The following is a 19178-nucleotide window of genomic DNA, read 5'->3' on the forward strand; positions in this document are numbered from 1 at the left end:
ATGTTCCCCGCAAAGACTGAGGCGGAGGCAAAGTCCCCAGGGTTTCCTGCCTCTGCGGTTCCAGCCTGTCTGGGTGGTGACCGCCTCCTTGTGCTGACCTCCCTTCCCCCAGCGCCCTGCCACTTTGAGGCTGTCCCTGAGAAACCCCTCCCAGGATGCCCTGGGCTGGCTCCCCGGCATCTATCCTTTGGTCCTCAGAACTCAGATTCTCACCCTTTCCAGCCTGAAGCGAGGACTCGGATCAGCAAGAAATGACAATGCGGTGGGGGCCCTGGGGCCTGCTCCTGCTTTGTGGCAGGCCCAGAGCTGGAGGAGGGGTCCGGACCCCCTTTCCCCTTATCTCCGTCTCTTCCTCTTAGCTGGTCCTCCCCTCCCCTCTCCCAGTAGGACACGCCCAGCCCAGGGAGGCCCTCTGTTCCCCCCACTGCCCTCACCTGGGACTTGCCCCAATCTGGCCACCCCCTCCTCATTTCCACTCACTCACCAGGTCTCATTAACTTGACTTCCTGTGTTTTAGAATCTGGCCACTTGTCCCATCCCAACATCCTTTGCTGTGCCCCTCCCAGCATCACCCCTCCCCTGGTGTACCAAACCTTCGGGGTCCCTCCACCTCCCCTTAAATCCTTATACCCTCCCGCGGCTCCTCACTGTTCGGAGTGCAGCTTGAGCGGCTGACAATGGCATTCAAGGCCTCCTTCTCTAGCCCCTTCTCCTCTGGAGCTTCCCCCTGGGTGGGAAGGGAGGGTCTCTCTGGACGACACCTGCTGAGTCCTCGAGTCCCAGCGCAAAGGCCACCTCCTCCAGAAAGCCTTCCCAGGCTCTGCACAAGGCAGTCGGAGCTTCCTCTGAACGGTCGGGTTCGGCCTCGCTGCATTCGGGTGTTGGGGACTCTCCGGAGCGCCGCGGCCCGAGGGGTCGGAGGCGAGGCGCCTGGGGAGGTGCTCGTGGAGGGGGCCAGAGGAGGCGGCGTGACGGCCTCGACCAGCCCCAGCTCGCGGGGAGCTGACTGAAGGGTCCCCCGAAGGGGCGGGGCCGGGCGGGGCGGGGCCACCCGAGAGGGGGCGGGCGCGGGGCCTCGGGCCCAGCCGGCTCGGGAGGGGCCGAGCGCGCTCGCCCAGCAGAGGCGCGTGGAGTCTCGGCGACCTCGCTCTGCTCGCGGGCTCCGCCACCCCCTGCCCATCGGCACCTGCCGCGCCGCCGTCGCCGGCTTCAGATGGGGAAGGACCAAGGCTTCTCTCGGCACTTTAGGTAGTTTCCCCACTGCGCCCGGAGCCCCCGGGAACCGCGCACCCTGGTGCGACGGACCCGCCTCCGGCTGACCTGAAAAGGGGTGGGGCTGGGGCACTGAGGGGCTTCGCTGTCCTGGGTGGGCACCCACCGAGCCTGGCTGGGGGCGGGGGCTTGGGAGGGCAGGCATAAACCGGAAGGTTATTAAAGGGGCGAGTTCCCCGCGCTAGGCACCCGGAACCCGTCCGAGGCCCTAGGGGTCGGGATGCAGGTCGGGGATCAAGGGCTGGGATTGAACTGGACTGATTGAGGGAACTGGGCAGAGAACAAGGCGGGGAATGTGGTGGAGAGAGAGGACCCTATGGGAGCCCCGGGTAGGAATCTGGAGCTGGATTTAGACCTGATCCCCCAGAGAGAAGAGAACTGACTCTGAGTGCAAGGTCATTGTGTGGCACCCAGAAGAGCCCTGTGGCCACAGAGAAGCTTCTTGGCATAGCAGGGACCTGGGAGTCCTGAGGCAGCCGTAGCCAGGCTGTCAGGTCAAAGGGGCATCAAATCCATCAGCCACAGTGGTCCATGAGACCCCACTGCATCTGGATCTGCTGGGCCAGTCAATTCAGAGCAGACCCAGGGCTGGGGTGCCTGGGCCAGACTGAGCCGCATGGAGGGCCCACACCAGCCAGAAAGGGCGTCTGGCACACCAGGCAGCCTTGGCTTCCTTCTCAGCCCCAAGAACACCAAGGAGGGAATGGGCCACCCAACTTTCTCCTACCTATGCAGTTGGTGACTCACCTGGTTTCCACTGCAGGGGCAGGGTGGCGGCTGCCACCCTCTATTGCTGCTAGAGGGTGGCAGGTTGGACCTAGGGGCTGGGGGTGTTGGGCTGATACCTTCTGGAGCCTGGGGCCAGAGCCAAAGTGTAAGGTAGACAGTTTCCGGCTTGTCATCTCTGCTTTGCCTGAGCATGAGGCATGTGGGGAAGGTGCAGGCCAGGCGGAAGGAGAAGGCAGGCTCTGGAGACCTTGACTGACCGTGTGGGGAATGCGACTGAGGCTCTAGATTTTCGGGAACCACTGGGGGTGGGCAAGGATGCGTGTATCAGGCGATGACTCTCCTGGCAGAGTTGAGCAGGCCATCGTTCTAACCTCCTGGTTGCCTGGAACATCCAGATCTGAAGCAGAGCTCACTGGGGGGTGGGGGGCAGGCCCTGATGCACCCTCCTCCCCGAGGATCCACATCCCTTCCCTCCCACCAGGTAGCTTAGTGTGTCCACTGACCTTATTAAACTACCCACAGAGATCGGGGCAACTTAGCGGGGGCCACCGTGCGACATCAGAGGCGTTGTATTTCAGCTGTGGCTGCAAGGCCTCTGCTCCCTCCCCTCCTCCCATGCCCTTGGCACTGGCTCCTGGTCGAAAGAACAGGAAAGGGAGCCTTGGGATGCAGCCAGGGAGGCCTCGATAGCAACCAGACCTTCAGGGGCCCTCGACAGAGCCCTGCCACAGTGCGGAGGTCCAGAGGCTGGGCTTCCATCTCAGCTGTGCCGAGGGCGGCCGAGTAACCCTGGAAAGTTAGGGATCCTCTCTGAGCCTCAGAATCCTCTTCCTTGGGCCAGGGAGTCCACCAGGATGTTAACTGCTGCCATTACTTAGAAGTATGGGTGGGCCACTGGTAGACCCCTGTTTACTGCGTCTCTGAGTCCCAACCATGTGCCGAGCCCTGGCTGGTCACTGTCGGTCACACCCAAGCTTCAGATCCAGCCCTCAGAGAGCTTCCAGCCTTGCCGAGGAGACCTATGGGCACCAAGGAAACATTCCAGGGTGTGGACCCCAACAAGGGACTGTGTGAGCCTCCCCGCTGCCTCTCATCACTTCCAGGGTGACTCCTTTTAGAGCAGGGTCCACAGTGCCTTCAGCTTTGAAGCCGAGCGCCTGGCTGGCACAGAGAGCAGAGACTTCCTAAAACATGTTGGACAAAACGAGGAAGGCCAGTGTTGGGTGTTGAAGGGCGAGCCCGGTTTAGCTAGAAGAGCAGAGAGAGTGTGCTAGGTGGGGGCCACAGCCCGGGCAAAAGTGTACAAGCCAGGACTGGATGTGGTGGTCCTGGCGCTTTCTGAGGCGGCAGCTGCAGAGAGGGCTGCTGGGAGAAGCAAGCTGGGAGCTGGGGAGTCTGATGAGGGTCTGGGCGAAGTCTGACCCTGGAGCGGATTGTGGCTTCAGTTTTCTCCAGCAGAGCTGCCTGGAATCAGGCAGGGAGACGGTGGGTGGTGGGGACCCCTATCTGCTGTTTGGCCTGGTGCGAGGGCATGAGATGAGGGAGTCTGGGAGAGGCCAGAGGTGGGAAGACAGAGGCAAGGGGAGGAACGGGTCCATGGACGGGCTTTGAGGGCACTGAAGGCCCCGAGGCCAGAGTAATGGGGACAGTGGGAACGAGACTTTCCCCGAAGTGCAGCAAGCAGGGCGCCGTGGCCTTTGTGTGGCCCGGGCCCGTTGGGGCGCAAGTCCGGGCACCGAGGGGGACACTTGGGGTGTGGGCTGCTGATTCCCCCGCCACCCTTGGGTGGAAGGGAGAGCCGAGGGCAGCGCCCACGAAGAGAAGTCTTTGGGCCAAGGTTTGCCGAGTTCAGGGCGCGATCAGGGGGCGCGCCCCGACTCTGCTGTCCTCGCCCGCAGGATCTTCATCCCCAAGAAGCACCGGGCGCGCTTCGACGAGGTGGTGTCTCAGGGTCTGCTGGGCAAGCTATGCCGCGCCCGGCGGGCGCAGGGCGCGCAGCGGCTGCGCCGGAGCCGCAGCGAGGAACGGCCGGAGCGCCTCCTGGTGTCCACGCGCGCCAGCGCCGCCCCGCGCCGCCCCGACGAGCCTCCCCAGCGCAAGGCCGCCTCTCTGCTCGGCAGCCGCGCCGGCCCCGGGGGCGCGCGCAGGTACCCGAGACGCGTGGGCGCGGGCTGCGGACGCCTCTCGGTCGGTGGGCTCGGCATGGAGACCCAGGCGGAGGGCGCGGGGGCGAAGCGAGGACAGCTGGGGGTTGGGGTCCAGGAGAGGTGAAGGAGAGCGGGACACTGGACATCGCCATCTCCTGCACCCCCCAGGCTCCTCTCCCCAGGGGAAGGCGCGCTGCCCGCCCCCCACCCGCCCCTTCTTTCTCCCCAGGACGGTCCGAGTCTACAAGGGCAACAAGAGCTTCGGCTTCACGCTTCGCGGCCACGGACCTGTCTGGATCGAGTCTGTCGTGCCTGGTGAGGTGTGGGTGGGTTGTTCAGGATGGGGTGAGGGAGTCTGTTAGGCCGATGCTCAGCAGCCCCTCCCCCTTTCAGGTACCAACCTCAAGTAGCCTGTGTCCTCTGAGTGTCCCAGAGCAGCAGGTCCAAATCATCCACCTTCCCCAGTCAGGGCGAACCCCCTCCAAGTTCAGGGTCACCCCTGCGCCACGTGAGCCAAGTTCTCCGTCCAGATCTTTCCTATGTCCACAGGGAGGGCAAGGGGCACTGCCTGAGACACGGGGGCAGCTGGGACAGAGCTGCTGCCTGCCCAGGCTGAGCCCCAGACAACATTCCCATCCCCTGGGAACTGGGCACTTGCTGGGCGGGCAGCAGGGCTCCGGGGCCTCTTCCCACTATCCAGCCCCCAGCCCCCCAAATCTGGACTCCCCTCCTCCTCCCACCTGGCCAGCCCCTTCTTGCTCCTGGAATGGTGCATCTTGAAAAAGGCAGTCTCCTCAGTGAAGGAATTCCTTCTTCCCACCCTTCCAGTGGGGCGCTGAGGGGAGGGAGGGAAGAAACCCATTTATTGTGGAGGCAGCCCATTCCCTTGTGGAAGGTCTCCGTGGACAGACATGTCTCCTGGTACCGAATTGATCTCTCCCTCCCTGTAAGCAGCCCACAGGGCTGGGTCACCTGCTCCGTCCTGTCCCCATCCCCTCCCAGCACCTGAACATGATGCGCTAGTGAACCAGCCCCATCGGTGCCCCTGCTGATGCTGAGTTCTTTCTACCCTTCTGCATCTCACATCTCCAGTGCATGGATTTGTGAGAAGGGCTCTTCTGATCGCTGGGAAAGTGCCTCAGTGCCTTTGCATCACTGTTCCGACCTTCGGATCATTCTGAGACCCAGTCCATCTTGGATTTGTACATCACTAAGTCATCGACACACTGTTGTAGAGAAAAGGCCCAAGGCTGCTCTCTGGGGAGCTTCCTCTAGACATGATTAATTTCTCCTCTTTGGATATGTCTCTTCCAACTTTGCCATCACCCCCACCCCCACCTCCCTGCCTCTCCCACATGTGTAGCCAGAGATACTTGGCCTGGGGCCATGTTAAAATCCAGGGGTGCTGTTCTCCCCAGCCCAACCTCCAGGCTGGTAACGCCATGCCTTCCTCGTCATAGGAAACCAAACGGGTGCTTCGATGGCAGCTTTTACAGATGGGGATACAGGCTTGAGAGACTCTGGCAAATCAAGGACTAGAACCCGGGGTCTCCTGACTCCTGATCCAGTGATCTTTCATCCCTTGCTACTACCTCTCTGGCCTTTCCACCCCAGCCTGGCCCAAGCTTCCAGGCAGGCCATGTTGGATTTGTCACCATCGCCCTCACCCCCTTTTCAGTCCCAGGAAAAATAAAAACCCCTGGCCCCCTCTGTCAGGAAGTCTTCCCTGATCATTCCCCTTCCTCTCCTGATGAATCCCACCTCAAGAGAGAACCAATTGCTCACAGTCTGAGAGTATATTTAGGCATCTATCATTTCCCCCTACTTGCTTCCAAATCATATTTAGAGTGATGAATAATGAAAGAGGCAGAAAGAAAAACAAGTCTGTATCCACAGGAGCAAACTTAGCAGCTCCCCCTTCTCCAGGTATCAGGTACTGGGTTAGGGCTGACCTGCAGGGCCATTAAGGCAGAGTGAGAATTAGCTGCTCCCATGTGCTGAAAATGTAGGTTTTATTATTCAGACATGGTGAGGCCAACAGGTCAGGAGATGACTGCCATTAAAAAGATGGTGTGTTACAGCTCCCAAGAGGAAGGGGCACGGCACACCATGCCACAGAGAAAACATGGGCAAGAGCCCTGTTTTTTTTTTTTTTTTTTTTTTTTTTTTTGTGAAGAAATGGGTGAGGCAGGGTAAGCCAGCTAAGCAGGTTTACCCGGACTGTGTGAGCCCCATAGACGAAGGGCGGCGGGATGGGCTTAGGATTGGTTGGTTGGCACGGGAAAGATGCACTTGCAGACCAGTCATGTACCATCTCTAGGGATTGGCTAGCCCTCTAGAGGGACAGTCCCTCCAGTGTCAGCAAGGTCCCAAGATGTCGAAACATGATTAATTCTTCATGTTTCCCAGCCTGAGGGAGGAACCTCCCTCTAGACACATTTTCTCCTAGTGACAAAGACACAGAGGAAGTTATGATGTGGACCTCTGTACGAGGGGTCGAGAATAGAGTACAGAGTAGGGTCCTCTGCGGGTGTGCACACCTTCCTTTTCTGCTCTCCTCCCCCAGCTCAGGGCTGACCGGTGGTCCACGCCGGGTCCCAAGCACTCCCACCCTTGCCAGGCGATCACTCCCTGCTTCGAGCAGCTGGGAGCAGAGGGGCGCTGGCTCTAATGTGGGACTGCTGGCCTGAATTTGGCTCTCCTCTGCCACCCATCCCGCTTCTCGCCTGTAAAACAGGAGGACGACACAGGGATCCCTGAGTGGGTCACCGCTCAGCTGACCACACCCTGTCTCCTTGCTTCCAGGGAGCCCAGCTGACAATGCTTCCCTCAAATCGGGTGACCGGATCCTCTTCCTCAACGGACTAGACATGAGGTCAGAGGCTATTGGGGTCACTGGAGCTTGGTGGCAAACAGTCCCCAGGACTCCTGACTCTTGGGATACCCCGGCCATGGGCCTCTGGCCAGTTGGTCCCCAGTTTGTCCCTCTTCTCACAGGAAGTCTTGAATCCACCCTCCCACCCTCTCCAGGATGTCAAATCGTCCTTCCAACCAGGAAACACCTCAGCTCCGTGCAGGGGGCACAGAGTTGAATGGATCATGTGTGTCTTACCCTTAAGAGGGGACCCTGCCCAGGGGTGGCGTGGTCATGACCCCTTCTGTACCCAGAAGTGTCCAGCTGGCCCTGGGCCTGGAGCTTCTCCTGCAGAGGAGATTAACAAGCAGGAGAGGCAGGGCCCTGGCTTCTGGTCCTGGCCCAGCCGTGGGCTTGCTGTGTGGCCTCCACCGGCAGGAAAGGGAGGTCTGGCGGGTGGCTTTGGGCAGGGCTCATCCTGGGCAGGCCCTCCTGGGCCATCTCTGCTCGGCAGGAACTGCTCCCACGACAAGGTGGTGTCCATGCTGCAGGGCAGTGGTGCAATGCCCACGCTGGTGGTGGAGGAGGGGCTCGTCCCATTCGCCAGCGGTGAGACCCCCCACTGGCCCTTGGCCGCCTTGGCCCACATACCCTGCTGGGGTCGCCATGGGTGGGATTTATGATTCTACAGAGGACTCTGCTTGTCCCCCATCTCTGCAGCTTCCCTCTCCAGGTGGTGCTGCAAAACCCAGTGGGGTGGCCTCAGGGACGCTGCCTGGGGCTCTCCCTCCTCCCCCAATGGGGCACATCCCCAGGTGTGCCTCCCAATGCATGGCGCTCACCCCAGTTCGGGAGGTCCCCTGGCCCCAGCTGCCAGGAAAACCGCGCCTGGCCTGAGCACGCTGGGTCACCCGGGCCCCTCCTTCCCGTGGCCCCTGCAGACTCCGACTCGATGGATTCTCCCAACCCGTCGTCGGCGCTCACCTCCCTGCAGTGGGTGGCGGAGATCCTGCCGTCCAGCATCCGGGTGCAGGGCAGGACCTTCAGCCAGCAGCTGGAGCACCTGCTCACGCCCCCCGAGCGCTACGGGGTCTGCCGGGCCCTCGAGAGCTTCTTCCAGCACAGGTGGCTGGGCCAGGGTGGTGGTGGGGACCTGCCCAGGGTAGACCCCGATTCCTGCCCGGCCTCACCATCGGGGTCTCCCTGCCTGAGCTTCCTAAGCCCCCTTCTCCTGAGGGAAGCTCAGAGGACCCGAGTTGGGGTGGGGACCATCGGGGCTGCCCTAGAACAAACCCTGGCTCTGAAACCTCCTAGCCAAGTGCCCTGGGCGAGTCACAGCCTTCTCCGTAAAGGGAGGCAGGCAGCGCCCCCTGCAGGGTGGTTGGCGGGACCCTCACAACACCCCCGCCGCGGGCACTTGCCACCAGCCCCTCCCTGTGAGGCTTGGGTTAGCACCTTTCTTTCTGCACCTCAGCAGCAGCAGGAGTGTTTATCACACGTCCCTGCAAAGCCCATCACTTGTTCATTCCCTTTTTCTGTTTAAACAAAAATGTATATTTGTTGAAATATAATCCACATATCATGCAATTCACCCATTTGAATGTACAATGCACTGGTTCTTAGTATATTCACAAATATGTGTAACCATCATCATCTTAGAACACTCAATCTTAGAACACTTTCATCAAAAGGAAAGCCCAACCCTTTCACTATTGCTCTCGCCCCCTGCCGCTCCTCCTTCACCTTAAATAACCACTAATCTACTTTCTGTCTCTGTAGACTTCCCTGTTCTGGACATTTCATATGATGGAATCATACAATATGTGGACTTTCATGTCTGGCTTCTTTCATTTAGCATGTTTTCAACATTCATCCAAGTTCTAACACCCCCAGTCGGTCCTTATATCCATGGGTTCTGTATCCATAGATTCAACCAACCACTGAACAAATATATTTGGAAAAAATTCCAGAAAGTTCCAAACGGCAAAACTTAAATTTGCCAGAGTTCCCTGTTTATTTTTTTATAAATTTATTTATTTTACTTATTTATTTTTGGCTGCATTGGGTCTTCGTTGCTGCACGTGGGCTTTCTCTAGTTGTGGCAAGCGGGGGCTACTTTTCATTGCGGTGTGCAGGCTTCTCATGGCAGTGGCTTCTCTTGTTGCGGAGCATGGGCTCTAGGCACGTGGGCTTCTGTAGTTGTGGCTCACGGGCTCTAGAGCGCAGGCTCAGTAGTTGTGGCGCACGGGCTTAGTTGCTCCGCGGCATATGGGATCTTCCTGGACCAGGGCTCGAACCCGTGTCCCTTGCATTGGCAGGCAGATTCTTAACCACTGAGCCACCAGGGAAGTTCCTCTCTGAGTCTTAGATTCCAATTCCTTGTTGATTTTAGACATTGTAAATATCTTCTCCCATTTGTTACTTCCATTATATCTAATATTTTGTGTGTGTGTGTGTGTTTGCGGTACGTGGGCCTCTCACTGTTGTGGCCTCTCCTGTTGTGGAGCACAGGCTCCGGACACGCAGGCCCAGCGGCCATGGCTCACGGGCCCAGCCGCTCCGCGGCATGTGGGATCTTCCCGGACTGGGGCACGAACCCGTGTCCCCTGCATCGGCAGGCGGACTCTCAACCACTGCGCCACCAGGGAAGCCCCATTATATCTAATATTAACAGCTCCAAGTTGTGCTTCTTTGAACAAGTATTCTTGATTTTGTATCATCACATTCAATACATTTGGGGCCTATGGCTTTGGCTTTTGAATTTTTGTTTAAGAAGTCCTTTCCTGCCCCTTGGTCAAAAGATATCTCCTGCATTATCTTCTATTAATTTTATAATTATACCTTCCACACTTTGGTCTGTTATCCACCTGGAGTTCAACTTTATGTGTGGTGTTACATGAGGATCAGTTTTATTTTTTCCATACAATGCAGCGATCAGCAAACTATTTCTAGAAACGTCCAGATAGCAAATATTTTAGGCTTTGCAGGCCATATAGTCTCCATTGAAACCATTCATTTCTTCTGTTGTAACTTGAGAACAGCCATAGACAAAATATAAACCATAGGCTTATATAAACCATGTTCCGATAAAACTTGCTTTACAAAAACAGGTGGCAGGCCAAATTTTGGGCCTTGGGCCATCATTTGCCAGTCCCTGATATAGTGAGTCAGCTTTCCTAATACTTTCTATACGTTTTAATCTTCACAACAGCTCTGTGTGGTAGATGCTTTCATTTTTTTTTTTTTTTTTTTTTTTTGGCCGTGCAGCACAACTTGTGGGATCTCCATTCCCCGACCACGGATTGAACTCAGGCCACAGCAGTGAGTCCAGAATCCTAACCATTAGGCCACCAGGGAACTCCCCAGTAGATGCTATTTTTATCTCCCATTTTACAGAGGAGGAAACTGAGAGCAATTAGTAGCAAGAAAGGTCACTTGGCTGGTAAGTGGCAGAGCTGGGATTTGAATCTGGGCAGCCTGTCCGCAGGGCCTACCTTCCTGCCCACTTCTCTGTCTTGGGGAGGAAGGGAAGGGCATGAGGCTGAATTCTGTGGCCTGGAAGTGCCCCCTTGTCCACCACCCTGCCCCCTCTGTTGAGCCCCTGAGTCATGAACCCCTTGCTCCTGCACGCCACCCCCAGGAACATCGACACCCTGATCGTCGATGTCTACCCGGTGCTGGACACGCCCGCCAAGCAGGTCCTCTGGCAGTTCATCTACCAGCTGCTGACTTACGAGGAGCAGGAACTCTGCCAGGAGAAAATCGCATGTTTCCTGGGCTACACGGCCATGACAGGTAAGCAGCCCCTCCCCCTGCTCAGCCCGCCAGGTAAAGGCCAGACACCTGATGTTCTCACCTGTGAGGTATTACAGCCAACCCGGGCTCCTCCCACACACAGATGCACCCACTTGTCCTGGAGCTGCACACCCAGCACACCGGGGCTGGTCCCACGCTTTGCCCCACGGATGTGCTTTGCCAACTTGACCCTTAAGGCAGCATAACCTTGGACTTTAGACACCCCACCGAACGCCCAGGGTCTCAGGTTTCTCACCCACAAAATGAGGGTGACCACATGGCTGTGCTTTGCACCCTGGGAAGTGTGGCACAGATCAAGAAGTTCACGTGCACACTGTTTACAGACCTGGATTGTGAGCGCACGGCCAGGTCACACCTGCCTAGTGGGCTCTGGAGCCCACAGACTCACACGAGGGCCTATGGGGCCCCGTGCAGCCTCAGCTCCCCGCTGCTGCCCCGCCACTGGGTGCCCCCGGGCCCACACCACGCACGCGCTTCATCACTCGGCTGTGGGCATCGAAAGTGGGCTAAGCCCTGGGCACCTGCCGTCCGCCTGCCCGTCTCCTCGGTGCTGGCCCTTGTGGACCCACCAACCCTAGTCCTGGGGACCCAGAGTTTGTTGGGGGGTTGAGGGTTTGAGCTCAGGTGCAGGCTGGGCAGCAGATGTCCCACACATCTGCCCTGATCTGGAACCTTCCATTTCACTCTGCAGGCCCCTAGGGGCAGCAGCGCCTGCGTGTTGAGACCTGGGAATCAGGGGGTCCTAGGCTCTCGGCACGAGAAGGGGCCCTGAGGGTGGGTTGTGGCCACCTCCGCCCAGCCTCTGTCCTCAGGCTGGCACCCCAGCGCCCCGCCTCTCACCCTAGGGTTCCCAGCTGTCCTAGAGCCGAGCAGGCCCAGGCTCACAGGTGGGTGCCCTCACCCTCCCTGTGTTTGGAGGCTCCTTGTCAGCCTGAGAGGACAAGGGGCCTGTCTCCCCTTTGGTCCCACAGCAGAGCCAGAGCCCACACTGGACCTGGAACCCGAGCCAGAGCCGGAGCCGGAGCCGGAGCCGGCGCCTGAGCCCCAACCACGGAGCTCCCTGAGGGCCTCCTCCATGTGCCGCCGCAGCCTCCGGTCCCAGGGCCTGGAGGCCAGCCTCAGCTGTGGTGAGGCCCCGGACCAAAAGGCTGGAGTGGGTGAGAGGGCGCGACAGGGCTCGGTTTTCCCACCTGCAAAATGGGCTTGGCGAGATGAGACATCCCTGGGAATGGGCTGAGCAGTGGCCCCTCTGGGCCCACGGGGCTTGGCGGTTCTTTCTCCAGAGGCCCTCGCTGGGTCTGGGCTGGGGCCTGAGTCTTAGAGCTCAGGGGTGGTCACTAGACCCCCGTGTTGTGGACTTGGCCCTCCTGATTCCCCGGCAGGGCCCAGCGACTGCGCGGAGATGCCTCGTCCTCTGATCCCAGGCGAGCGCCAGGCGGGCGATGGTACATCCCTCCCCGAGACCCCCAACCCCAAGATGGTGAGACCTTCTCTCTGCCCTGCTTTTGGTGTCAGTGGGGAGCTGGGAATGGGTGGCCCACGGAGCTGGGGCAGACCCTGGCCTCCCAGGCCACCCAGGCCTGGCCTCTGAGGCCATGTTAGGGCCGCGTGGGGGAGGTAAGGGCAGGCTGGACCCATCCCCACCTCCTCTCCCCAAAGATGTCGGCTGTCTACGCAGAGCTTGAGTCCCGGTTGAGCAGCAGCTTCAAAGGGAAGATGGGGACCACCTCCAGATCCCGTGCCTCCCCACCAGTGCCCAGCATGGCAGGCACGGAAGGTAGGGGCTCGCCAGCCCCGGCTCCCAAGGCAGCTCTGGCCTCTGGCCTCCCGGCTGGCTGGCTGAGTGTGACCACCACCTCCAGGCATATCCCTGGACCTCCCTCTTCGCTCCGTGGCTGTGGGACTGAATGCTGGGGAGCCCTGGATGGCCCATAGCTAGGGGCCATCAAGGTCCGGGTTGTCCCGGCCCCTCCCATGTCCCCTCTGATCCTCACCTCTGCTATGGATCTAGAAAAGCAGAGCGCCGCCCCCACAGGAGTCCCCAGGTTCACATGTGACTGTCCGATAGACTAGGAAGTGCATGCGTTTTGCTCTGTGAGTGGCACGGCTGGGAAGATGGTTGTTCACAGACACACATGATGGTTTCTCGGCAGTTCAGAAGGCAGGACCCCTGGGTGATGTTTCTGTGAGCCAAGGGCTTGCTGGGTGCGGGAGGTGCCCCATGACCTTTGGTCTGGAGACCCCCTCACCCTTGACTTGTGTTCAGTGGGTTCCAGGTGGGACCGTGGGATCCTGTGCAAGATGAGCTGGGGTCTGCCTGTCCTGGGGCCAAGCAGTACTCCCCCTGCCCACTCCGGCCTTTGATCACCCTAAGGGAAGCCTGGGGACGCAACGCCATCCAGGGTCTTCCTGCACTGTGTCCAGAGGAGGAAAGGAAGGTGTCCAGGGACACAGAGCCAACCTGCCCTGGGGCCCCTCCCCTCCAGCCCGCACCTGGAACCCAGGTACTGACCCAAGAGGGGTCCTCACGTTCCATCCCCCACCCTAGGACCCAGGACCCTGTCCAGCGTCTCGTGGACCAGCGAGCGGCTCCTGCCCTCCCCCTGCTACTACCCGCTGTGCTCAGAGGGCCTGGCCTCCCCCAGCAGCTGCGAGTCCCACCCCTACGCCAGCCTGGACAGTAGCAGGGCGCCCTCCCCACAGCTGGGCCCCGGGCCCCTCCGCTCCAGCAGCACCCCCAGCCCGGACCCCGGCCGCCCGCCCAGCCGCAGGAAGCTGTTCACCTTCGCCCACCCTGTGCCAAGCCGGGATACTGACCGCTTCCTGGATGCGCTGAGTGAGCAGCTGGGGCCCCGGGTCACCATCGTGGATGATTTCCTGAGCCCTGAGAATGACTATGAAGAGGTGAGCACGCGGGTAGACGTGCAGGGTACGGGGGCCTATATGGGGACAGTGTCCACAGGCTCCTGCAGGAGGCCTGCTGCCCTGGGGATGTGCCCCAGGCTCCCCCTCTCCCTGCCCCAGTCCATCCTAGAATCTGTCCCAGGACACCCCGCTCCCTGGCTGGAGCTATCCCACCCTGGGCTCAAGCTAGGACCCTGTTTGTCCAAGGCCGCCCCATATGCCCTGTCTCAGGTTCCCTACACTCTGTCGGGCTGTCCCACCACAGCCTCAGGCTAAGCCCCCAGCCTCTCCTGTCCCATCCCCGGGCCATGCCACCCCCTGCCCCAGACTACTCCACTCTCCCTCACCTTGGCCCAGGCTCCAGTTTCCCTGGGCCCAGCCTGACCCTCCCCTTGCCTTGCTCTGTCCCCCCAGATGAGCTTCCACGACGACCAGGGCAGCTTCGTCACCAATGAGAGGAGCAGTGCCAGTGAGTGCATCAGCAGCAGTGAGGAGGGCAGCTCCCTGACCTACTCCTCCATCTCCGACCACATCCCCCCGCCCCCACTCAGCCCCCCGCCACCGCCACCCCTGCCCTTCCATGACCCCAAGCCCAGCTCCCGCACCCCTGATGGCCCCTGGGGCCCCGCTCCGACGCTGGCCAAGCCCCTCACCCAACTCAGCCACCCAGTCCCTCCACCACCCCCGCCACCCCTGCCCCCACCTGTCCCCTGTGCGCCCCCCATGCTGTCCCGGGGCCTGGGCCACCGCCGCAGTGAGACCAGCCACATGAGCGTCAAGCGCCTGCGGTGGGAGCAGGTGGAGAACTCGGAAGGCACCATCTGGGGACAGGTAGGTGACCCGGGGGCCAGGAGTGCTCTGCGCCGGGGGAGGTGGTCTGGGCAGCAGCAGTGAAGGCAAGACCCTTCTCCAGGCCTCTTCCAGCGTCAGCTGAACATCCTCTGGTCGTCCCCATGCTGAGCAGAGGATGAATGAAGGCCCAGCCCATGAACACGCCCACCCTTGGGGCTGACACAGGCACCGAAGCTCAATCTGTGTCCCTAAGCCAATGACACACTGGGGACATCCAGAAACAGCACCACACTCACCCTTGAAACCTATCACTTGAGATTTGAACAGTTCCCTTAGGCTCTTAGAGCCAAGAGAAGGACATCTGGTTAGAGAGTCACAGACCTTCGAACTGTCCGCCAGTCTAGGATCGGTAGTTTATTCACAGGAGCCAAGACTGAAGGATTCTTAAAAGGGCAGCTGTTCCAAACCCCTGCACACCAGCCTCCACCCTTTCACTCTGATGCTTGAACTTCCTCCCAAACAACACTGCCAGTATATACTTGAACCCCTTTAGTGATGGGGAGCTCACTACCCGTCAAGGCATCCCTTTCCTCACTGGACAGTTTTCACCATCCATCCTTGTATTGCTCTGAAATCTTGTCTCACCAAGATTCCCATGTCCTGCTTTCTGTCCTGCCCTTTGAAATCAGGCAGAGCAAGTATATTTCCTTATCCACAGACCAACCAGCCTGTCCCATGAGCAAGGTTCGCCCCATCCCTGTTCTTTAGGTCATTCCCCTAGAATGTGGTTTCTAGCCCCATAGTCTGTCAAAGGGCAGGTCCCAAATGGAACTCCTAATGGGGCTTCACCAGTTCAGAGGAGAAAACAGTGCTCTCATCTCCTTTGACCTGGACATCATACTCCTTTGAACATGGCCTGGGAACCCTCCAGCTTCTGGGGCTGCCCCGTCGCAGTGCTCATTCCCTCCGTCATCCTCAAGCCTAGTCCCTTCCTCTTCTTGGGACCAACAGCATGTCCTTACATGCAGCCACCCTCCACTGGGGCACGCTTGTCATTTTTTCCCATTGCCGCTTCCTGGGTCCCAGTTCTGTCTCCTGCCTTCCCAGCCAAGTTGGCCTCAGCCCACACCTCCAAGGGAAGCTTTCCATGTTGCTGATAAGGATGCTCGGCAGGACAAAGTCACAAACTGGGACCTACTGGGTCCCCTGGAGACCTCACTCCTACCAGCCTCAGATGGTCCTTGAAGCCTTGCTCTGAAGAGTGGTCTTTCCACTGGATTCTGAAGGTGGACACAGGGACAGAGGTCATGCACATGGCCAAGTCCAAATCCACGCCAGGTGTCCCTGGCCTGCAGCCATGGCCCTTCTAGACTGTCACCTCTCACCCAGGTCATTTGTTAAAACCACCTGTCCAGTTCCTAGCTCCTGGCATTTCCCTGCTTTAGTTTCCCCAGAATCGGGAACCCAGAGCAGCTCTGGTGAACTCACTCAAAACAGACCCAGACCCCTTAAGCCTCCTTGGTCGGCTCCAGCCCCTTTAGAGCCCCTCTACCCCCTGCTCCAGCGCAACTTGCTGGCTTCTGCGTGGAGAGTGCTGCAGGTGTGAGTGTTGTTGACCACAGGAGGGGCGGGCTTACCGCCTGATAACTTGGATGATTTAGCTTCTCCTGCAGCCTCCTCCTGCCGCCGGGTTTATCCCAGGGCTTGATGAAGGCTCTCCCTCCTGGAGCTCACAAGGCAGCCCTTAGAGGGTGGGGGCGGTGGAGGGCGGCAGTTCTTCCTCGCTCTGAACCTCCCCCTCCCTCGCAGCTCGGGGAGGACTCTGACTATGATAAGCTGAGCGACATGGTGAAGTACCTCGACCTGGAGCTCCACTTTGGCACCCAGAAACCTGCTAGTGAGTGGCCTGAGGGCCCTAGGGGAACCCAGATACCAGGTCCTCTGTGGCAGCCCACCCACTACCTTCTGTGGCGTCCCAGGGCTTAGAGTCCCCAAGGTCTGCACGGACCGCCATTTATTTACTGTGTCCCTGAGTTATTGAACTTCTCAGAGCCTCAGGTTTCCTACCTCAAAATGGAGATAATAAGAGCTGACCTGTGTTGCATGCTTACCAAATGTCAGACACCCTTGTTTCTAAATTAATCCTGTGACAATTCTGTGAGGTAGGGACTGTGATCCCCCCAACCTCCTGATGAGGAAGCACAAAGGGGCTAGGTAATTTGCTCCAAGTCACACAGCCACAATAAGGTAGACAGATATCCCTTCCAAGTCTCTCTCTCCCATTACCCCTCTCAGGGTATCTCCCTGTAGTTGTTGGGTGGGGCTCCAGGCAGCCAGGGATACTGTGTGTGGAAAGTGGTCCCGGGATTGAAGAGAAAGGCCGTTGTCCGTCCAGGAAGCATCTGCAAGGTCGAGAGGTGATTGGTTCTCCTTATGGGGCCAGCTCAGTCCCAAGGGCCCAGGGGAGAGAGGATGGGGGGCGGGGAGCGGACACACGCCACATCACGCACACTGTGTTAGACTGGACCCCAGAGTCCATGAGTGAGGGGAGTGTGGACACGTGGAGCTGATTCAGTCAAGTCCATGGGCGGGGGCGTCTGGGCTGTGGGCTGTGGCCACACCCGTCCTGGGCCCTCGCACAGCAGCCTCAGCCTGGCGTCCCCTCATTAAACCATCAGTTTCCCTTCCAGAGCCGGTGCCCGGGCCTGAGCCCTTCAGGAAGAAGGAGGTGGTGGAGATCCTGTCCCACAAGAAGGCCTACAACACCTGTGAGGGGCTGGGGGTGCCGGGTGGTTGTGGGGGGCAGGACGCGACCCCCCACCGGGCCACCGAGCCTTTGATCCACCCCGGTGGATGATCGAGATTAGGCCGTGGGGGCCCCAACACCTGCCTCCCGCGCGGTGAAGACCCTCTCCCAGGTCCCACGGCCAGCCCGATCCCACCGGGCGCAGGTGCCGGCCTTGGCTCCACCCCCATCGGCCCCGCCCTCATCCTGTAATCGGCTCCCCAGTTCCGGCCCCGCCTCCAACCGCATACCCTACTCTTCCCGTCTCAGGACCCTCCCTAGTTCCCTGGCCCCAGCTCCGCAGGCCCCGCTCAATTCCAGGTCTGTCTCTTTGAGAACCCCGCCCTCGCCCCTCAATAGGTCGCGGGAAGGACCCTCCCCTCCCCTGGGCAGGCTCCTGCTGCGCCCCGGTTCCTGGCCCCAGGTCCCCCGACACACCCAGGAGCCAGGGTGGATCTTGAAGCCCCGCCCACTCCCCGCCCGGGCCCTGCCCCGGCTCACCCTCGCGGCCCCGCCCGCAGCCATCCTGCTGGCGCACCTGAAGCTGAGCCCGGCCGAGCTGCGGCAGGTGCTAATGAGCATGGAGCCCCGGCGCCTGGAGCCCGCGCACCTGGCGCAACTGCTGCTCTTCGCGCCAGACGCCGACGAGGAGCAGCGCTACCAGGCCTTCCGCGAGGCGCCCGGCCGCCTCAGCGAGCCAGACCAGTTCGTCCTGCAGGTGCTGCGGCCGTGACCCCCACCCGGGATCAGGGGCTGCTGCCCAGCGGCCTCGGCCTCCTCTGTCGCGGCTTTCGCTTTGTGCCTTTGTGCGTGGGTCTCGCTCCCCTCCCGCCACCGCGTTCACGCCTCTGAGTCCCGGTTTTACACCTGTTAACAGCCAGTTCTCACTCAGGGTCCAAGGTAGATGGGATGAGGGTGCCCCCTAGAGGTTGTGCTTGTTTTCCTAAGGGAATACCGGGCAGCCCGCTGACCCCCACCCCCGGCTGTCCCGGGGCAGCGGGTCTCCCGGCGGGATGGATGAATCCTGGCCCTGCCTTCCCGTCAGATGCTGTCGGTTCCCGAGTACAAGACCCGCCTGCGCAGCCTCCACTTCCAGGCCACCCTACAGGAGAAGACAGAAGAGATCCGGGGCAGCCTGGAGTGCTTGCGCCAGGCCTCCCTCGAGCTCAAGAACAGCCGGAAGCTCGCCAAGATCCTGGAGGTCAGAACCGCCCCTTCTCAGATCACTCTACCTGCCCCTCTGTCCCCTGGGGCTTCCAGCCTGGAGGTTCATCCAGAGAGGGGCCAGGGCGTGGGGCAGGACCTGCCCACCTTTCTCTCCACAGTTTGTGTTGGCTATGGGCAACTATCTCAACGACGGACAGCCCCAAACCAACAAGACCACGGGCTTCAAGATCAACTTCCTGACGGAGGTGAGGGGGCCTGTCAGACAGTCACTGATTTGTTTGCTCTACCACTGAGGCCCTTGCCCACCCCCAGCCCCCCCGGAGGAAGAGCTGGCTGCCCGCAGGCCAGGATGTAACAGAAGCAAAGTTTGGGGGTTGAGAGGTTGGGGGAACAAGGTGGTGTCTCCAAGCCAATCCTCAAGATCTGGAAAAATGGAGTGGTGGGAGAAGAGAAGGGCAGGGAGGGAAGGCTCCAGGAGGAAGGGGCGAGTCCCACCTGGTGGATTCTGTGCCCTCAACACCACCACCACCATCAGGCCAGTCCTACCCCAGAAAGATCTAGGATCAGAGAAGGGACAGCTCAAATATCCAGCCTTTCCCCTGTGTTTCTGGGACTTTCCCCCATGACGCCTTTGGTTGTTTTCAAAAAGAGAAAGAAAAACTCCCTTTATAGATATGAATGGTTTAGGGTGTCTGAGGCTCAGATGGGCCAC

At 59.8% G+C, this 19178-nt stretch overlaps 1 protein-coding gene across 5 annotated transcripts in view; it reads left to right on the forward strand.

Annotated features, from left to right (window-relative positions):
* The window catches only part of GRID2IP (Grid2 interacting protein), a gene marked incomplete at both ends in the record, with an annotated part of 33669 nt that overhangs the window by 12380 nt on the left and 2111 nt on the right, over window positions 1–19178 (forward strand). For 2 of the 5 annotated variants that reach the window (XM_082857360.1, XM_082857363.1), the window contains 16 exons: window positions 3900–4148; window positions 4378–4463; window positions 6954–7023; window positions 7517–7611; window positions 7944–8127; window positions 10643–10797; window positions 11793–11945; window positions 12201–12298; window positions 12478–12595; window positions 13367–13722; window positions 14137–14553; window positions 16324–16411; window positions 17205–17282; window positions 17821–18017; window positions 18345–18500; window positions 18625–18711. In XM_082857360.1, coding sequence (XP_082713486.1) covers window positions 3900–4148; window positions 4378–4463; window positions 6954–7023; window positions 7517–7611; window positions 7944–8127; window positions 10643–10797; window positions 11793–11945; window positions 12201–12298; window positions 12478–12595; window positions 13367–13722; window positions 14137–14553; window positions 16324–16411; window positions 17205–17282; window positions 17821–18017; window positions 18345–18500; window positions 18625–18711 — 2587 coding nt within the window. Of the gene's footprint in view, window positions 1–1213; window positions 1249–3899; window positions 4149–4377; window positions 4464–6953; window positions 7024–7516; window positions 7612–7943; window positions 8128–10642; window positions 10798–11789; window positions 11946–12200; window positions 12299–12477; window positions 12596–13366; window positions 13723–14136; window positions 14554–16323; window positions 16412–17204; window positions 17283–17820; window positions 18018–18344; window positions 18501–18624; window positions 18712–19178 lie in introns of those variants that run through there. The other 3 variants (XM_082857361.1, XM_082857362.1, XM_082857364.1) reach the window with 3 other exon arrangements.

Source organism: Leucopleurus acutus (genome assembly GCF_964270905.1).
Source record: "Leucopleurus acutus genome assembly, chromosome: 16".
Classification (NCBI taxonomy): domain Eukaryota; kingdom Metazoa; phylum Chordata; class Mammalia; order Artiodactyla; family Delphinidae; genus Leucopleurus; species Leucopleurus acutus.